The sequence below is a fragment of the Sarcophilus harrisii genome, chromosome 2 (assembly GCF_902635505.1).
Source record: "Sarcophilus harrisii chromosome 2, mSarHar1.11, whole genome shotgun sequence".
NCBI classification, from domain to species: Eukaryota; Metazoa; Chordata; class Mammalia; order Dasyuromorphia; family Dasyuridae; genus Sarcophilus; species Sarcophilus harrisii.
In genome coordinates this window covers 571849067-571865964 of record NC_045427.1, presented here as the reverse complement: position 1 = coordinate 571865964, position 16898 = coordinate 571849067, and the positions used below count along the sequence as shown (strand labels likewise).

General features: G+C 31.6%; 1 protein-coding gene across 1 annotated transcript in view; it reads right to left on the bottom strand.

Moving 5' to 3' along the window:
• Window positions 1-16898, bottom strand: part of ATRNL1 (attractin like 1) — a 1159225-nt gene that overhangs the window by 864418 nt on the left and 277909 nt on the right. Inside the window, exon 20 of the mRNA XM_031949462.1 lies at window positions 7359-7452. Coding sequence (XP_031805322.1) covers window positions 7359-7452 — 94 coding nt within the window. The remainder of the gene's footprint in view (window positions 1-7358; window positions 7453-16898) is intronic.

Below are 16898 nucleotides of genomic sequence, written 5' to 3'. Positions count from 1 at the left end.
ATTGTGTTGTTTTTTTTTTTGCTTATTTGTTTACAATCCATTCCCCACACTTCCAAGAGAATATAAGATCCTTGAGATAGGGACTATTTTTTATTTTATTTGAGTAAAAACACTTAACCTTTCTTAGCCTCAGTTTTCTCATCTGCAAAATGGAGATATTAATAGCATCTACTTTTCAGGGTTATTGGGAAGATCAAATGAGATAATGTATATAAAGCACTTTGCAAATTATAAAATTTATAAACATAAAATTTACATATAAGAAGTATTCATTAAATGCATTTTTAACTGAATTGGTTGTCTTAAAATCATATATTCTACATTACAACTAAACTAAGATGATCTCTATTTCTGATTCTTTCCCAGCCCTCTCCTCTCTCTGGATCTTTACTCAAGCACTTTCTTTGTCTTTGGAAGAGACATTTCTCCCACAGTCTCAATCTATTCATGTCTCTCTGTTTCCTTCAAAATCGATATTCTCCTTGATACTTTCTCTGATATCTCTTGATCTGTCATTTATGGAGGTAAAACTAATTTCACCCTCCTCAAATACATTATTACACCTTGCTTGAATCTTTCTTTTCTCCTTATGTCTACTTTTCTTGTATCCCAATTATTTCTTTGTTTATATTTGTCATTGTTTGCAAATGTTTCCCACATAGCTTTACACATCATGGGTAGTTAATCAATGTTTATTGAATTAAAAATGGTGAAGAAGTTTCATCTGAGTCATATACAGGCTACTAAATTTACCCTAGGGCTTTCCTTGGCTTGAGAGCAAGACAGGATTCTCATTTTATTGCCAGTATCCTTCTCATTCCAAAATGAATCTCAAAGTGCATCAGTGTGCCCCAAAAGGATGTTCAGAGGTACAAAATCAAAAGTCAGAACTTAGGAGAGGGATTTTAAATGAATTTGTACTTTGTTTCTCAAGTATCACAGTCATTAAACATTCATTTTATTTGCTAAGATTTTTTATTATTTCAGCTCAATTTTGTCTTAATGAGTAAAAACATCATAAAAGTAAAGATTTTCATTAGTACATCTTTATATATTCAAAATCAATTCTTTTTCTTTTCTTTTTTTTTTTTAAACTAACACATCAAAGAAAGGCCTGGCTGTTTTAAAAGTGGTACTTTTTCCACTACAGTTTTTTGTAATTTTCACTTTGAAATCATATACCTATTTTTTAAAATATTTTTAAATAAATATTTTTAAAATATGATTTATATGAAAAAATATGATATGAAATATAGATTTATTTATATTTATTTGGTCTGTCTGATATCCTAAAATCATTGTCCCTAAAAGAATATGAATGGCACATTTAATAAATTAAAAATTAAGAGGAAAAGAGTAGTTTTACATCAATGACCATATAATTGATAGGATTCTTGACAGAAATATAAGCTTAACTTTCTCCTCTCTGAACTGTTCATGAGAATTTTTTACTTTAGATTTAATAAATTAGAGATTCAATGCTGAAATGGCTTCCTGAACACACAACAAAAAAATCCAAAACATTTTATGGCAAGTTGTGAATATTTAAATTAAGAACCCACACATCAATTACATAGAAAAAAAAATAAGCTTTGGTGCACACAGAAAATCAAAATTAAGTAACTTGCTCAATATTATCTTGCTGGTTAGGTACCCTAACTTCCAATCAAATTCTCTATCAACCTCCCCCTCTACACACATGCACCCCAACCCTTGCAATAGTTCACAGATTACAATTACAAGGTCAAAACAAGCATAATGTGAGAAATGATTACTAATATCAGAACTCTCCCCCTTTTTTAATGTCCTTTAAAACTTCAATCTCTTAAAGAACTTTACTGATAATGAGACTGAATTCATTCTTCTCAATCTTGGCCAATTCCCACCTACTTTACAAGGAATTTACTCTAAGATGGGGAAGCCCATTGAATTCTATTCAAGCATGGATGGAAACAGATCCTTTTATGTACAGAGCCAACTTGTTCTGAGTATAGAGATAATTTCTCTCTCCAAAGGTGACACCATGGAACACCTATTTTTATGAAAGGTATATTAACTCATTGTAATGAAAGACATCCCCAAAACCATCCTTTTATTAATAACCTATTGATCTTGTTAATATGTCACTACCCAGAAACTGTGTTTCTCAAACTTTTTTTACTCATCACATATCAAATTGTGACTATGTAATCAAAGGATGGTGTTTAAAAAAAAAAAGTTGAGAGTTGATGAGTTTTGCTTTTATTAATTGGGGTAACAATCTATTAAGCCAGAGCATTTATTATTTAAATTTGCTACTTTGTGGATATCACAAGTAGTATAAGTACTTCAGAAATAATGCTACTCCCTAAAAGTATAAAATAAAAGAAATCTGCATTGTAACTCTTTTTGAATTGTTAACTGTTCTCTTTTGCGGGAGAAAATTAACAATAAAATCAATCTTTAGTGCCCTCTAGTGGCCTAAGATAATAAGTGATAGCATAGAGAACGTTATCCAATCACAAAAGTTCAACAGTTTTCTTGTTAATAAATTAGAGAACTAGTCAAAAAGCATTCTGTAATTGAATTGAGAATAAAATTTCATACAGAAATTTATGAATGAGGATAATGATAGTATCTAAAGCATGATTTTTTTTCCCCAAAGAGCCTTTTATTTCATGGAAACATATTTACCTACTTTCTTTAATAATCACAGACATATACAAAAGGCAGTATTACTTTAATTTCTCAAAATAGAACAAATAATATAAGAAAAATAATATAAAAACATTTGAGTATCCATGCAGTATATGATCCAAGTCATTTTCAGAAATAAACCAAACTAAAATCGTACTACTTATTGTTAGCAGCCTATGTTGAACCAAAATAAGCTGAACAAACAGTTGAAGTATTGATTTAAATTGTTTTCTAAAGATTATCAGAACTATGTCTTAAAAGTTTTAACAATGTTTATTGTATTTTAAAACTTTTATCACATTTTGATTTGCATAGAAATTATTTAATCTATGGATATCATTTCTAAAATTTAGTTATGCACACTACTGCATAAACTTTTTATGACTTGCTGGAATGTTAAAAAAATAAATTAAAACATTTAAAATACTCTATTTTTTATATTTCAATATTAAAGATCTGCAAGGTACTGCAGAGAACCTAAAATCCATTAAGATGACATATCACCTTTTCCACATATAAAAGAACTCAGTTCAGGTGAGGTTAAGTAACCTCTCTTCTATATGGATTTTGTTAAAGTAGGCAAATGATAAAAACTACAAAATAAGTAAATGAGTGTTCAACAACTTTATAGCTTAGAGAGCTATCTGGGCTACTGTAGTAAGATCACTAGCAGTATAAGTTCATTCTGCTTATTATGCCCCCACCCTCCACTCCAAGGAATACCTACAAGTGAAACTCAAGGTTCATCTCCCTAGATGTGATTATCTGGTTCTCTCTTGTAATATTGAGTTACTTCCTGGTCCTCTATGGGAATAAAAATGCTCAACCACATGGAATACAGATATTTCTTACATGCTGGATATCCCAAAAATACCTGAGTAACCTTGTACCCTACTTACCATACATTTCCACAAGGGAGTGGGGAGTGGGGTAGGAAAGACTGAGAGGCTGAATCTATATCCTCTATATGCTATGGCTAAATAAACTTTATTTTTTAACTGCTGAATGATCTGTGTATGTCTCATTTTATTCTAACACAAAACCTAAATAGATAGAGGATTGGCCTGAATCAAATGACTTACCCAGGGCAGCACAGCCAGTATGTGTCGGAAGCAAGAGCTGAAAAAATTCTGAATTCAATTTTCTGTCTACCATGCCAAGAAAGGACTTATGAGAGGTTATATGTTCAGAGACTGGTCTCTGAAGTATAAATCAAATCAAGGGCCTTCTTGATTCTGTGTCTAAAGCTCTATCCATTATACCATATTGCCTCTAAAGGTATTACACAGCTGACAAAGTTGAGAATGGAAATAAAGTCTAATCTAAATATTGTCTTTTCTGATTCTGTGAAAGGCACTTTATATAGTAGCTAGTTGATTCTAATGGGGAGGGGATCGTTTCACTTTAACAACTGAATGGTTAAATGTTAACATTCAATAACATTGTATTAGTCTTAATAATAGTATTGGGTTTTTTGTATTATAAACAATCACAAATAATAAGAGGGCAAAAAAAATGACGTATCTCATTTTTCAATACCAAGGCATCTAGAACCAATGTTTCACTTTTTTTTCAATATTTCACTTAAAATAAAAATATATTTTTTAAAAATCCTACATTCATGAATTCTTATAAATCTGTATTTGCAAACATAGACAATAATGATAGAAATCTAATGTTCATCTATATTTCAAAAAAAAATTAAAAAGAACATAACAAAAAGAGCCAACATTCACATCAGTAATGCTATCTTTTTCATCTTCTCCAAACATCCTTGGTCTTCAATTTGCTGCCTCAAAATACAGACTATTAATGATAAATATTATAAAGGCCAGTCAAGTGCTGGATATGTCTTCAAATCCCAGCTCTAATACTTCTTTCCTATGAGACCATGGATAAGGCAATTAGGCCTCAGTTTCCTCAACTGTAAAAGGTACTAAATGACATTTGAGTATCCATGCAGTATATGATCCAAGTCATTTTCAGAAATAAACCAAACTAAAATCGTACTACTTATGGTTAGCAGCCTATGTTGAACCAAAATAAGCTGAACAAACAGTTGAAGTATTGATTTAAATTGTTTTCTAAATATTATCAGAACTATGTCTTAAAAGTTTTAACAATATTTATTGTATTTTAAAACTTTTATCACATTTTGATTTGCATAGAAATTATTTAATCTTTGGATAAAAGAAAAAAACACAAAACAATAAATATTAGGAATGATATCTTTAATTCTAATTGAAGGAAATATAAAAAAATAAGTTGCTTCACATAATATTAAGGTAAAAGAAATATAAGCATCTGGGTAAAGACAATTTAAAAATAAAAGACAAGATACAACTAATCAATAAAAAAGTAAAGAATAAGCTGAGAGTCAACTAAGGTAAAATCCAAATTGCTAAAATAGTAGCCATATGTAAATTGAATAAATATAGAAATGAGAAAAATATAAAGAGCCAGTTAATGAGTCAATAGGATTATCTTAAAGCCAGGATTCTTAACTTTTTTGGTCACAGATGATTTGGCAGTGTGGTGAAGCTTAACAGTATTGTACTTATAGTCTAGGAAAAGTCAAATTTCAATTAGAAATAGTGAAAATAAAGATTCATTTTTTCCATCCAAGTTCATAGCTTCCCTGAAATGTGTCTACAGATTTCTGATCTCAAGTTAAGAAATTCTGTTCCAAAGGAACTTCAAATTAACAAAAGACTAGGTAGAAAGTTTAAAATGACTGAAAGATGTTTTTATAAGTTTTACTTGAAGGAACAGATATTTCACATTTCAACTACTATCATGATATAAAAGCATAGAGGAAAATTAAGAAGGAAAAGCAATTTTTTTCTCACACTTACATGGTATTTTAAGGTTTATAAAGCACTTTACTTATATAATCTAAATTTCTAGTCTAGTCCAACAAGTTTTTATTATATGTCTGTTATGTATGTGGAAAATTACTATGGTAAGGACTGGAGATGTGAAGGCAGCCTCTCCCCAAAAAAACAAAAACAAAAACAAAAAACCCATGGGGCTTTTATGTAAATGGATAATTTCTAGAGGTAGGAGAGCGTTCCAACAAGGATTTGGAAGGAAAAAGTAAAAAAAAAAAATTTTTTTCGTTCCAAAAGGCTTCAATTAGATTTCATAACTTGATTGATTAAATGAATAAAAAAATATTTATCAAGGATTTACTATATGCTAAGCTTCGTGTTAAGCACTGAGGACACAAATGCAAAAGCAAATAAAAGGACTGATTATGTTTGAATGAGTAAAACAATGCACACGGATAGCCAGAAACTGGTACTTTTAAAGAAAGAAAGTTACTGGGACAGAAAATGAAACTTCAACAAAATAGACTGATCTATCCCATTTATTTGTTGTTTTCCACAAAGCAAAATTCAGATTAAATAGCATAGTAAAATGAATAGCAAGGGAGATTAGTATCCACCACCACTCAGCCAAATAACACAAAGGCACAATCACCTATAAATAAGGGTATCAGCAGAGGGAGGCACATATAGGGAATATGCATGGTCAAGGAAATCTTGTGCCAGTAAACACCAGCAGCCAAGCTAACTCATGCTCCTTAGAACATGCATTCCAACTAAAAACCATTACATTGAATTCCCAATCCCTATATTTATGCCCACCAGCATTTTTGATTTCCTTCACAAGCTAATTGTACAATATTTCAGAGTCTGATTCTTTTTGTACAGCAAAATAACGTTTTGGTCATGTATACTTATTGTGTATCTAATTTATATTTTAATGTACTTAACATCTACTGGTCATCCTGCCATCTGGGGGAGGGGGTGGGGAGTAAGAGGTGAAAAATTGGAACAAGAGGTTTGGCAATTGTTAATGATGTAAAGTTACCCATGCATATATCCTGTAAATAAAAGGCTATTAAATTAAAAAAAAAAAAAAGAACATGCATTCCACCACAAATATAACCAAAGCAATGGCACAGAAACCACAATTTGCTAGTCTGGATTAGTGGTAAAGTTAGTGGTGGAAAGTAATGTTTAATGAATTTGGAAAGATAGCTTGAAATCACATTGTTCAAGACTTTAAATACCACGCTAATGACTGAATTTTACTTAGATGCAATAAGGAACCACTGAGGACTCTATCATGATGGTAAAGCCACTGGTAATGCCATATTGCACCAAGTGCTGGGCCTGGAATTTAAAAGACACTTCAAGACATTGACTGAATATCTGTGTGATCTTAGGCAAATCACTTCAACCCTGTCTGCTTTATTTTCCTCAGTTGTAATAGATCTACTTCTCATTTTGGGAGAAAGTGTGAAGAGGGTAAAGAATTAAAGATAAGTTTCAACTAGGAAGCTACGTAGTAATCCAGATAACAACTAATAATTAGGGTGGTGGCCATGTAAATGAAGAGATAAAGATTGAAGTGAATGATGTACATATCATAAGACTTGACAAGCTATTGTACACCAGGGAAGAGTGAGAGGGAAGAGCTAAAGAAAACTCCAATATTACAAACTGAGATAATTAGAAAGTTGATGCTGCATGAGGTTGCTTTCAACAAAAATTAAGCACAAATGTAAGAGAAGGTAATTTTGCTAAAGAGCAAACTAAGGCTCTTAAAAAGTTAAATTGATTCTATTAAAAATGTATCAATAAAATTTCCAAATATATGTCATTTATACTTACAACTGGCACTGATCTCCTTTTATTCCTTTAGTTGTACAGAAACATTTTCCTGTGTGCATATGACAAATATTTGCATGACCACTGCATGTGCAAGCTAGAAAGAAAGAGAGATGGATTTATCAAAAATATTTACATTGCAGAATATGTAGTTATGGTAACAATGTTTTAGTTATGTAAGAATGGACATAATCTATATAGCATTATGGTCAAAAATAACTAATACTCAAAAATTACATATTAATTCATTAAATAGCCTTACCTATTTTGGAACTGCTACAGTCTTAGTTAATATTTAAGTTATTCTACTAGTTGTATATTTGTAAAATTTGCATCAATTTCCCCTCTGAACCAAACATTGATTTCCCAAATGTTCCCAAATTCTCAAATAACATTCATTATGCAAAGGATAAAATATAGATGTGTGTATATGTGTTTCTTGTTATAGTTTCTTTTTATATGACCAGACTTTAGCAGGGCAGTATACACAAGGATCAATGAATCAATCAATCGAATATTTTATTAAAAGTACTTTATAAAATGCGAGGAGCAGTTAGGTGGCACAGTAGATAGAATGTAAGGCCTGTAGTCGGGAAAATTCTTCTTCATGAGTTTAAATCCATCCTCAGATATTTACTGTATTTCTCTGGGTAAATCACTTAGTTTGCTTATTTCCTCATCTAAAAAATAATTGGAAAAGGGAAAGGCAAACCACTCCAGAATCTTTGCCAAGAAAACCCCAAATGAGATCATAAAGAGTGGGGCACAACTAAAAAATGTCTCAATAATAACAATTGGCAAAAGGAATGGTAGAATGTGAGTTCCTTTAAAGAATGTACTATATTTTTGCTTTTCTTTGTATAATCATTATTTAGAGTAGTGTCTGACACATAGTAAATGATTAATAAATGTTTGTTGACTAGCAGGAAATATGAACCTATTTTTAAGCAATCTTAAAATCTCAACAAATTCTCCAATTGTCAGGTATAATTTTATAGACACTACTGACAAAAAGACAAGTAAAATTAGCCTACAATAACTATCATTTAAATAGAAATAACATCGAGTCTAAAATAATGATGATGATGATGATGATGACAAATGAGATTGATAGAGGACTTAAGCAAAGCTGTCAAAATGTTATTCTTAGAAGCATGGTTTCACAATGTCATTCAAGAGCATTAAATGACTCTATCACCTTTACCATAAACTACAAATTCCTCATTTTGAGATTTAAAGCCCTGGCTTGAGCTCTTTGTAAGGAATAAAAAGAAGTCTAATTTTTTCCTGGACATCAGAATGCAGAATGGGGAATAATGTGTGATAAAACTGGAAATGTAGAAAAGGATGCTAAGTTTAGCTTTAAATCATATACAGCACTTTAAATGGGAGAATTCATTTTTTATGCTAGAGATAACAAGGAATCCCTAGAGTCGTTTAAATAAGAGAATGCAGAGATGTCAGGAAATACCTTATTTTTTGAGAACTAATGCCTAGAAAACAGGCTGTGCATGAGCCTGGCATAACAACAACCCATTGTACTCATCCTCTGGAGAGTCTCATTCTCTGGAAAAAATGTATTGTTTTGACCAGCATCAACTGTTCTCTGAGAGATTTTTATATTAATTGATAACTATTTAGATTTGTTGGAACTTCCTTATTCCCAGAGATCTGAGATCCAGAAAGAGTTATCATGCTGCAATAGAAAGCTATCAATTATCTTTCCTGATAGCATGAACAACTCCCACACTTGTAACAGCTAAGTGAATTAAATTAGGGCTGCACTCCTGTTCCTGTTCCTGCCATGCCGACTCTAGTTCTGTTCCCCACTGAATGATCATATAGCTCAATTACTCTAAAGACTTAAAACAATCCACAAAGGATTAGGGACTGTTTCCAAAGGACCCAAGAACTCCGATACTGTCTCAAAAATAACTGCATAGATGGCCTTGTCATGGTAACTGTTTATTCAAAACCTAAAAAACTGTGTTTTGAGTTTTCATATATAAAAGCTCTACCTGTGCCACAAGCCACAAACCTTCTTTAGGAGGTCATCAGTTTACAAATGTGTTTTCCTTATACTGAAATTAATTAAGCTTCTGTTTGATTACTCTTTCCTGTCTCCAGTCTACTTTGTTCAATTTGTCCATTCACAAGTTGTTAGACCAGTCCTGTTCTGGTTTATAAGAAAGACAAGGTTAAATATGTGCTTTAGGAAATAGCTGGGTGGAAGGTACATTGAAGAGAGGAAAAGACTTGAGTCATGAAGACCAATTAGGGTAACATAGAAATTATCTAGGCAAAAGGTGAAGAAGGCCCGAAATGGGATAATGATTCTCTCTATAAGTGTAGGGATTTTGCGGGATGTTATAGACAGAGAATCAATGCAATTTGGCAATTAAATGGATATGTGGGGTGAGTGAGAAAGAGCATTCATGGATAACAGCAAAGTTATTGACCTGGATGAACAGAGAGATGGTGGTATCTTCAACAATGAGAGGGAAACTCCAAAAAGAAATGAGTTTGTGTTACTGGTGCTCAAAAGAGATATAAGTAGATTTCTAGATCTGAAAGTTTTCTTCTATCCAAAAATTCAAGGAAAACTATATTGGGGTCAGCTTGCGAAAGGCTCCAAAAGTCAAATTAAGTAATTTATATTTTAAACTAAACTAAAGAGGCAATACAGAACCACTAGTTATTATTGACTGGTGATTCATTTGAACACATATGCATTTAAGGAAAATTACTTCATGAGCTTTATAATATGGATTATAACCGAATGAATTTCAGGAGACAGATCAGTCCCAGGATATATCAATCTGTGGATTCTTTATATACAAATGGTAATTTGTGGAGCTGATGAAGTTACCAATTATAAGAGGACAGAAAAAAAAAAAAGAGGACCCTGGAATGAGCCTTAAAGAATATCCACAATCAGTGGTATGATATGGATGATAAGCCAATAAAAGGGAAAGAGAAAGACTAATCAGATTAGAGGAGAACCAGAGAATAGCATCATAAAAACCCATAGAAGAGGGAGTATTCAGGAGAGAGAGTACTAAATAGGACCAAAGGCATTAGAAAGCTCAAGAAGTTCATTGATCAGGAATTGGGAAAGAGAAGAAGACAGTGAGTCAGATATGAAATTCTTTGGGAAATGAGAAAGAATGATTTAAGACATCATAGATAATCACCATAATCTCTAAGGATGAAAAATTTTAATCATAAAAAATGCAAAGGATGATAAATTGTTGAATGATGGGGTTAAAGAAAGAACATAGAATCCCAACTTTCCTCCAAGACCACTGAGGCAAAAATTAAAAGTGCAAAGAGAATTACTCCATCATCAGGTGAAACCAGATTGCAATGAGAGCAGATAGAAGTATGAGAGAAAGTGGTGAAAGAGTAAATTATTGTAAAGCTAACATAAGCTACCTCTGGCAGCCCCAAAATTCCTTCTGATAGGGCTTTTGAACAAGGCAACTAGGTGGTACAGTTGATAGAGGATTAGGTCTGGAGTCAGAAAGACTCATCTTCCTGAGTTCAAATCTGGCCTTAGATGTTTAGGCAAGTCCCTTACCCCTATTTCTCTTAGTTCCTCCATCTTTAAAATGAATTGGAGAAAGAAATGGAAATTCCTATTTGCCAAGAAAATTCCAGACAGGGCCATGAAGAGTCAAGACAGGACTGAAAACAATTGAACAACAATGACAAAGTCTTTTGAATAGCAAAACCTATTTCAGCAAAACTAGATCTATAGATCTACAAAGACAAAGGAGGGTGTAGTAATTCCAAGCACCATTTCTAATTACTTTATCCATGTTTTGTTTTGGTTTTTAACTACTCTTATTTCCTGCTGCAACATCTACTATCAACTTGATATTTCTACCTGGATAAATCAAAGACATCTAAAATTCAAGAAATCCCAAAATGAATCCATTCTTTTGCTAAAGAATATCATTCTACTACCCTATTAAATACCTGTAATCTATTCCCAATGCCTAGAATCCTCTCATTCCTCATGAAATTGAAGTTTTCTTCATGAAGATTTTCCTGATTTCCTATTGGTAATATATTTACTTACTTTATATATACTTTACTTACACTTTATATTCTTTACTTACATTATATACATTTTATATTAACTTGTCTGTATAAACGTTGTATTCTCTCAGAAGAGAGTAAGATGTAAGCTCTGTGAAACTAAACTATCCTTTGTTGTGTTTTTATGTTCAGTAAGTTTACATAATAGATATTGAATGAATTAACAAAGCATTTATTAAGAACTTAACTATGTGCAAAGTACTGAGGATACAAATAGAAAAGACAATCCCTCCTCTCTCAAGATGCCCACATGGGAAAACAAACATATGTGGAAGCTTTTAGCTTCAAGTCAGATGGAAGGTGCCATTGTCCTTGAACATTGCTTCTCCTCTGATACAATTCCCACTTTTAAAATTCTATTGCTGATGTGGAACTGTGTAAAACTACCAAAGTCTTTGATGGCAAGAACTTTGTACGCTAAATCTTGACTTTAGCACCTGTCTCCACAGGGACTGTTTCCCAGATTGATGTCTGAGTGTACCAGACTGGTACTGGTCCTGGGCTGTCTTCATCTGGGTTTGAGGGAAGAGGTGGTAGTGGTAGTCTGATTTGTTGGGCCATGCTTCTTTTCATCTGTCACCTAGAGTTCCCTGCTGTTTTAATTAGATTGGCATAGATTTTCATGAATTACTTGCTTAAATACACTTTTGGTCTTGGATACTCAGTGCCTAACATAATGGATTTCATAGTTGGAAGATGCTGAAGAAATGCTTTATGATTGATCACGTAAATAAAATACAATGTAGTAAAAATAATTAAAACAATAACAGCATCAGAAATTGTACTTGACCTCTCTACTGAGAGAAGGAAAAGATTTAATTTTGATTTTTTTTTCTTTTCTCACTCACTGTATTGGCTCACAAATCTCAAGATACACTTAAGGACACAGCAAGGAGTCCATGAATCAGAGGGCCTATAAAGTGGAGAAAAATGAGAGAATGAAAATGGGAAAAAATTGTATTGAGACAAGGTTGTGGAAAGCCTTGAATTCTAGCTGAATCAATCTGCAATTTAGACTGCAATCATTTGAAACCATTGGGGACATAATGAAAACCATTTTCAAAAGTGATATCTGAAAACAGGTACAATACAAATCAGAGGAGGGAGGGAATGGAGTCAAGGAGCCAATTTTATTTATGTTATAATGTTATAATTGGACTCATGTAATACCATAAATCAGTTGAAAGCCAGGATTAAAATAATGGCAATGGATTAGGAAAGGACAAGATATAGGTCTGTAGAACCGGAATCTGCTCTCTGTATTCTCTTTCCAAGTGCTCTGGTTAGCATTCAATCCCTTTTCATTCAAGTAGTTTGGTCTGAAGATTTTTCTTTATTAAAATAAATTATATTTTAATAAATTTTTGGTGTCATTTTTCCTCTTATTGGATTTCTTACTTTTATTCCTTACTCTTTTTTCCCATCCAGAAAGTCATCCCTTAAAAGGGATTTTTTTAAAAGAGGAAGGGAACAAAAATAATTAACACATCCCAAAACATCTAACATATATCCAAGTATTTCTGCTTCTGTAATGTTATAGAATGAGATGTCTTCTCATAGCTCTTCACTGGGGCCAAATTTATTTATTGTAATTTTGCAACATTTTTTTCTTTTTCTGAGGTGCATTTGCATTTTTGTAGTCATTATTTATATTATTTTCTCAGCTCTGTTTTTTTTACTTTGCATTAAATATAGTAATCTATTACATTCATATATCATTAATGTATTAAAGATGTCTCTTTGATGCAGCTAGATGGCATAGTGGATTAAGCACTGGCTCTGGAGTCGGGAGAACCTGCGTTGAAATCCAGCCTCTGACTAATGATACATATTAGTTGTGTAACCCTAGGCAAGTCACTTAACCCCAACTGCCTCACAAAAAAAACCTCCCCCCAAAATCACACACTACACCTTAACTTCATCACCTCTCTCTAATAGATAAAATGCTTTATCATCAATCCTGTGAACTTTTAGATGATCACTGTGTTAATTATAGTTCTTATTTTCTTCAAAATTCTTAATTCTTACAATATTCTCACTTTGTAAATCTTTCTGGTTTTGTTCATGTCATTCCACATTAGTTGTCAATATTACTGTTTTATGGTATTGATGATTTTATAGCTAATATTCAAGATATATCTTCTCAATAACATTTTGTAAAAGCTAATTACAGTAAACTAACTGATTGATATTGTATAAAATAGCTAATGGGTCTCATGAGGACAGTATCAGTAAAACTCTAAACAATTCTCAGGAGAAAAAGAGTCAGCTGGCCTCTGGGAACTCAACCTGCCACTGAAGAGAGGGGTAAGGAATAAGTGTTTTATATAATATCTAATAAATGTTGTCTTATTTAGTTTTCATAACAAACTTCCACCGTAAGTATTTATAAGTGTTATGATTATCCTCATTTTATAATTGAGGAATGTGAGGCAATTTAGATGACTTTTCCAGGGTCACACAGGATATATTTGAAGTCACATTTGAATTTAGATCTTCTTAACTTTCAGCTCTGAGGTCTTTCCACTGGGTTAACCCTATTTATATATACTGAAGGAAGAGATACAAGGCAAATCTCAAGCTTTTCCCAAAAATTTACTTCTATTTGGTGAAGCATCTCTAAAAGAGATGAAAGCAATTAGTGAGAATATTGCTGAGCCTCTATTCTGGGAGGGAAAAAAAACTACCTGCTAAAACCACAGACAATATTCATTTGTTTAGAAGATCAACACTATTGATTATCAATGAATGCTGCCTTAAAGCATTAATCTGTAAATGAAAAACAATAAATTGCTATTTTAAAAGTTAAAATTACTAATGCTGTTTTGAATATAAAAAGTCACAATTAATCCTGTACTTAAAATTTATTTCAATATTCATGCTTCTGGGCTATATTTATAACAATATAACCATCATTAAATTTTCTTTCAATACTGACAACTTTATTTAGCAGTATTAAGAATAATTAGTAATAATAACTAGCATTTATATAATACTTTATAAGTATGGCAAAACACTACATATAGGAAATCATTTTATCCTTACAACTACCCTATGAGACTGGTACTATTATATCCTTTCGATAGGTATAAAAACTGAGGCTAAGGGAGATTCTATAACTTGCCCAAGGTCACAGAGCTAGTATTTGAGGCAGGAGTTGAACTTAGATCTTTCTAATACCACTTTTAGCCTTTATCCACTCTGGCAACTAGCTGCCTATTTTGTATATTACTAATTCTTAATTTTATAATATTTAAAAACTTATTTTAAGAAAAGAGTCATAAAGATAATTTTCATTACTAATAAGCTTTTTAAATATTCACTAATTTCCATTATCATGTTTCAGTAAGATTCATTTGTTAATTTCTAACACCAAAACATTGAAACCATTATGTATTAATTAAAGCAACCTAATCTAAATATTTTGCTGTTTCAATTTTTGAAAATTAGCTGTTTACAAATTACATTGTTTATGCTCAAAGTTCAGTGACAAAAATCTGGTTTTCATTCATATGATGATTCATCAAGTCAACTAATAAAAGCATGTTAAAAGTTTCATTAATCTTTATTTAAGGAAATTCTATTATTGATACTTAAAAATCTGAAGTTTCTCTCTAATTTAGTACTTTGTATCTTTCACTTTTGAAAAATAGATTCAAAATGCATTCCCTGTTGCCATTTTTACTGTTCTTAACTGCTCATTTGATCAAAATAAGCTATTAAAGGTGACATCATAAATGAAATCACAACAGTTAATTTTTGTCCACTAATTAGTTTTTTAAAGCACAGTGAAAAGTGGACATGCATTAAGGTGAAAGTTGAAGATCAAAATTATTTCACTCATTAAGAAAAATATATATATATATATATTTAAGATTGAATAAAGGCTTAGCATATTGTTAAGTATCTCACAAACACATGAAACTTATCATTAAGGGGCCCATTTTAGAGAATATGTTCTATTCAAGTGCATCACTATTGCTAGAAAAACAACATGATCCATTGGTGAGGGATTAATTATTGCATCTTAAAATGTTAAGAACAACACATTTGTGTGTCTTGAAATTAACTGCTTGAAAAGTAAAACTTTTATTTTAACAATATGATTAATAATTTTATCTTTTAGTTGTTTAGATTGAAAAGTTTAAGTACTTTACTAATTGCAATATGCTTTGCTAATTATTTCATGTATACATGCTTTATCTTCTCAAGTAGACTATAAATGTTTTATAAGCAAGGACGATATCTTACACTATTTTGTATAACTCAGAGCATCCTGCATGGATAAGCACCGAATACACCTGTGTGTATTTATTTATCTCTCTAGTTCTATTATTAGAAACATGTGCATGAACTATTTCGAATGCTTTTGTCTCATAATAAATTGGCATCCTCAAAATTTTTGCTGGCTGACTCGTCAATTACTCACTTGTACATAACTGATGAATAAAATTATACTTTACATTTACCAAATAATGTATTATGCTTTTCTCCCAACAATTCCATTTAGATGATATAATACATGAAGTTTTATTTGACCTTCCAAATAGTCTAATATCTTAAGAATGATAATAATAATAGGCATTGTTATATAGATTTAGATTTAAGGTTTTCAATTTTTATATGCACTAATTTTCTTATTGTCAGTATAACAACTTTGTAATATATAAACTATAACACTTGTTATTTTGCACATAAAAAAAAACAAGACCAGATAAGTGACCATTGAGAAAAAGGAACTGAACCCATATCTCTCATTATCACAGAATCACTGATCTAGAAATGGAAAGGACATTGTTGATCATACATTGCAAAGTCATTTTATAGATAAGGAAAATAAAGTCAAAGAAAGTTAAATGATTTGCCCATGGTCATATATAGAATGACTGAAGTAGTCAAGGAATCTAGATGTTACTGATTCCAAGTCTAGCTCTCTCAACAAACCAAGTTGCATCTAACTTCCTGCAATGCCACCAGAATAAGTCATTAGTGCATTAGTGTAGATATGAATGGTTCTATGCAAGGTACAGACAAAGATACAAAGAAAAATTAAACAGTCCCTGAATTTCAGTTTACCAAGTGGTACAAAAGATATACCATGAACACAAAATCCCATACTCAGGGAAAATAACAATACCTACAATAAAACTATTTCTTCATGATGTATAAATCATTGTACATTAGCCCAATTGATCCTTACAATACTCTTCAGAAGCAGATAATGAAAGTATTTTCATACTAATTTTGTATATGAGAAATTCAGAGAATCAAAGTGACTTGCTGAAGTCATGTGGTGACAAAAGTAGAAACTTAAAATCAGGCCATCTGATTCTTTATACACAGTACCATTTCTGAGTAAAATATAGAGCAAAATTTGAAATTATTATGATGCAAAAGAAGGTACAAAAGAAAAAGGAAATTCAGAGAACTAAATTATTT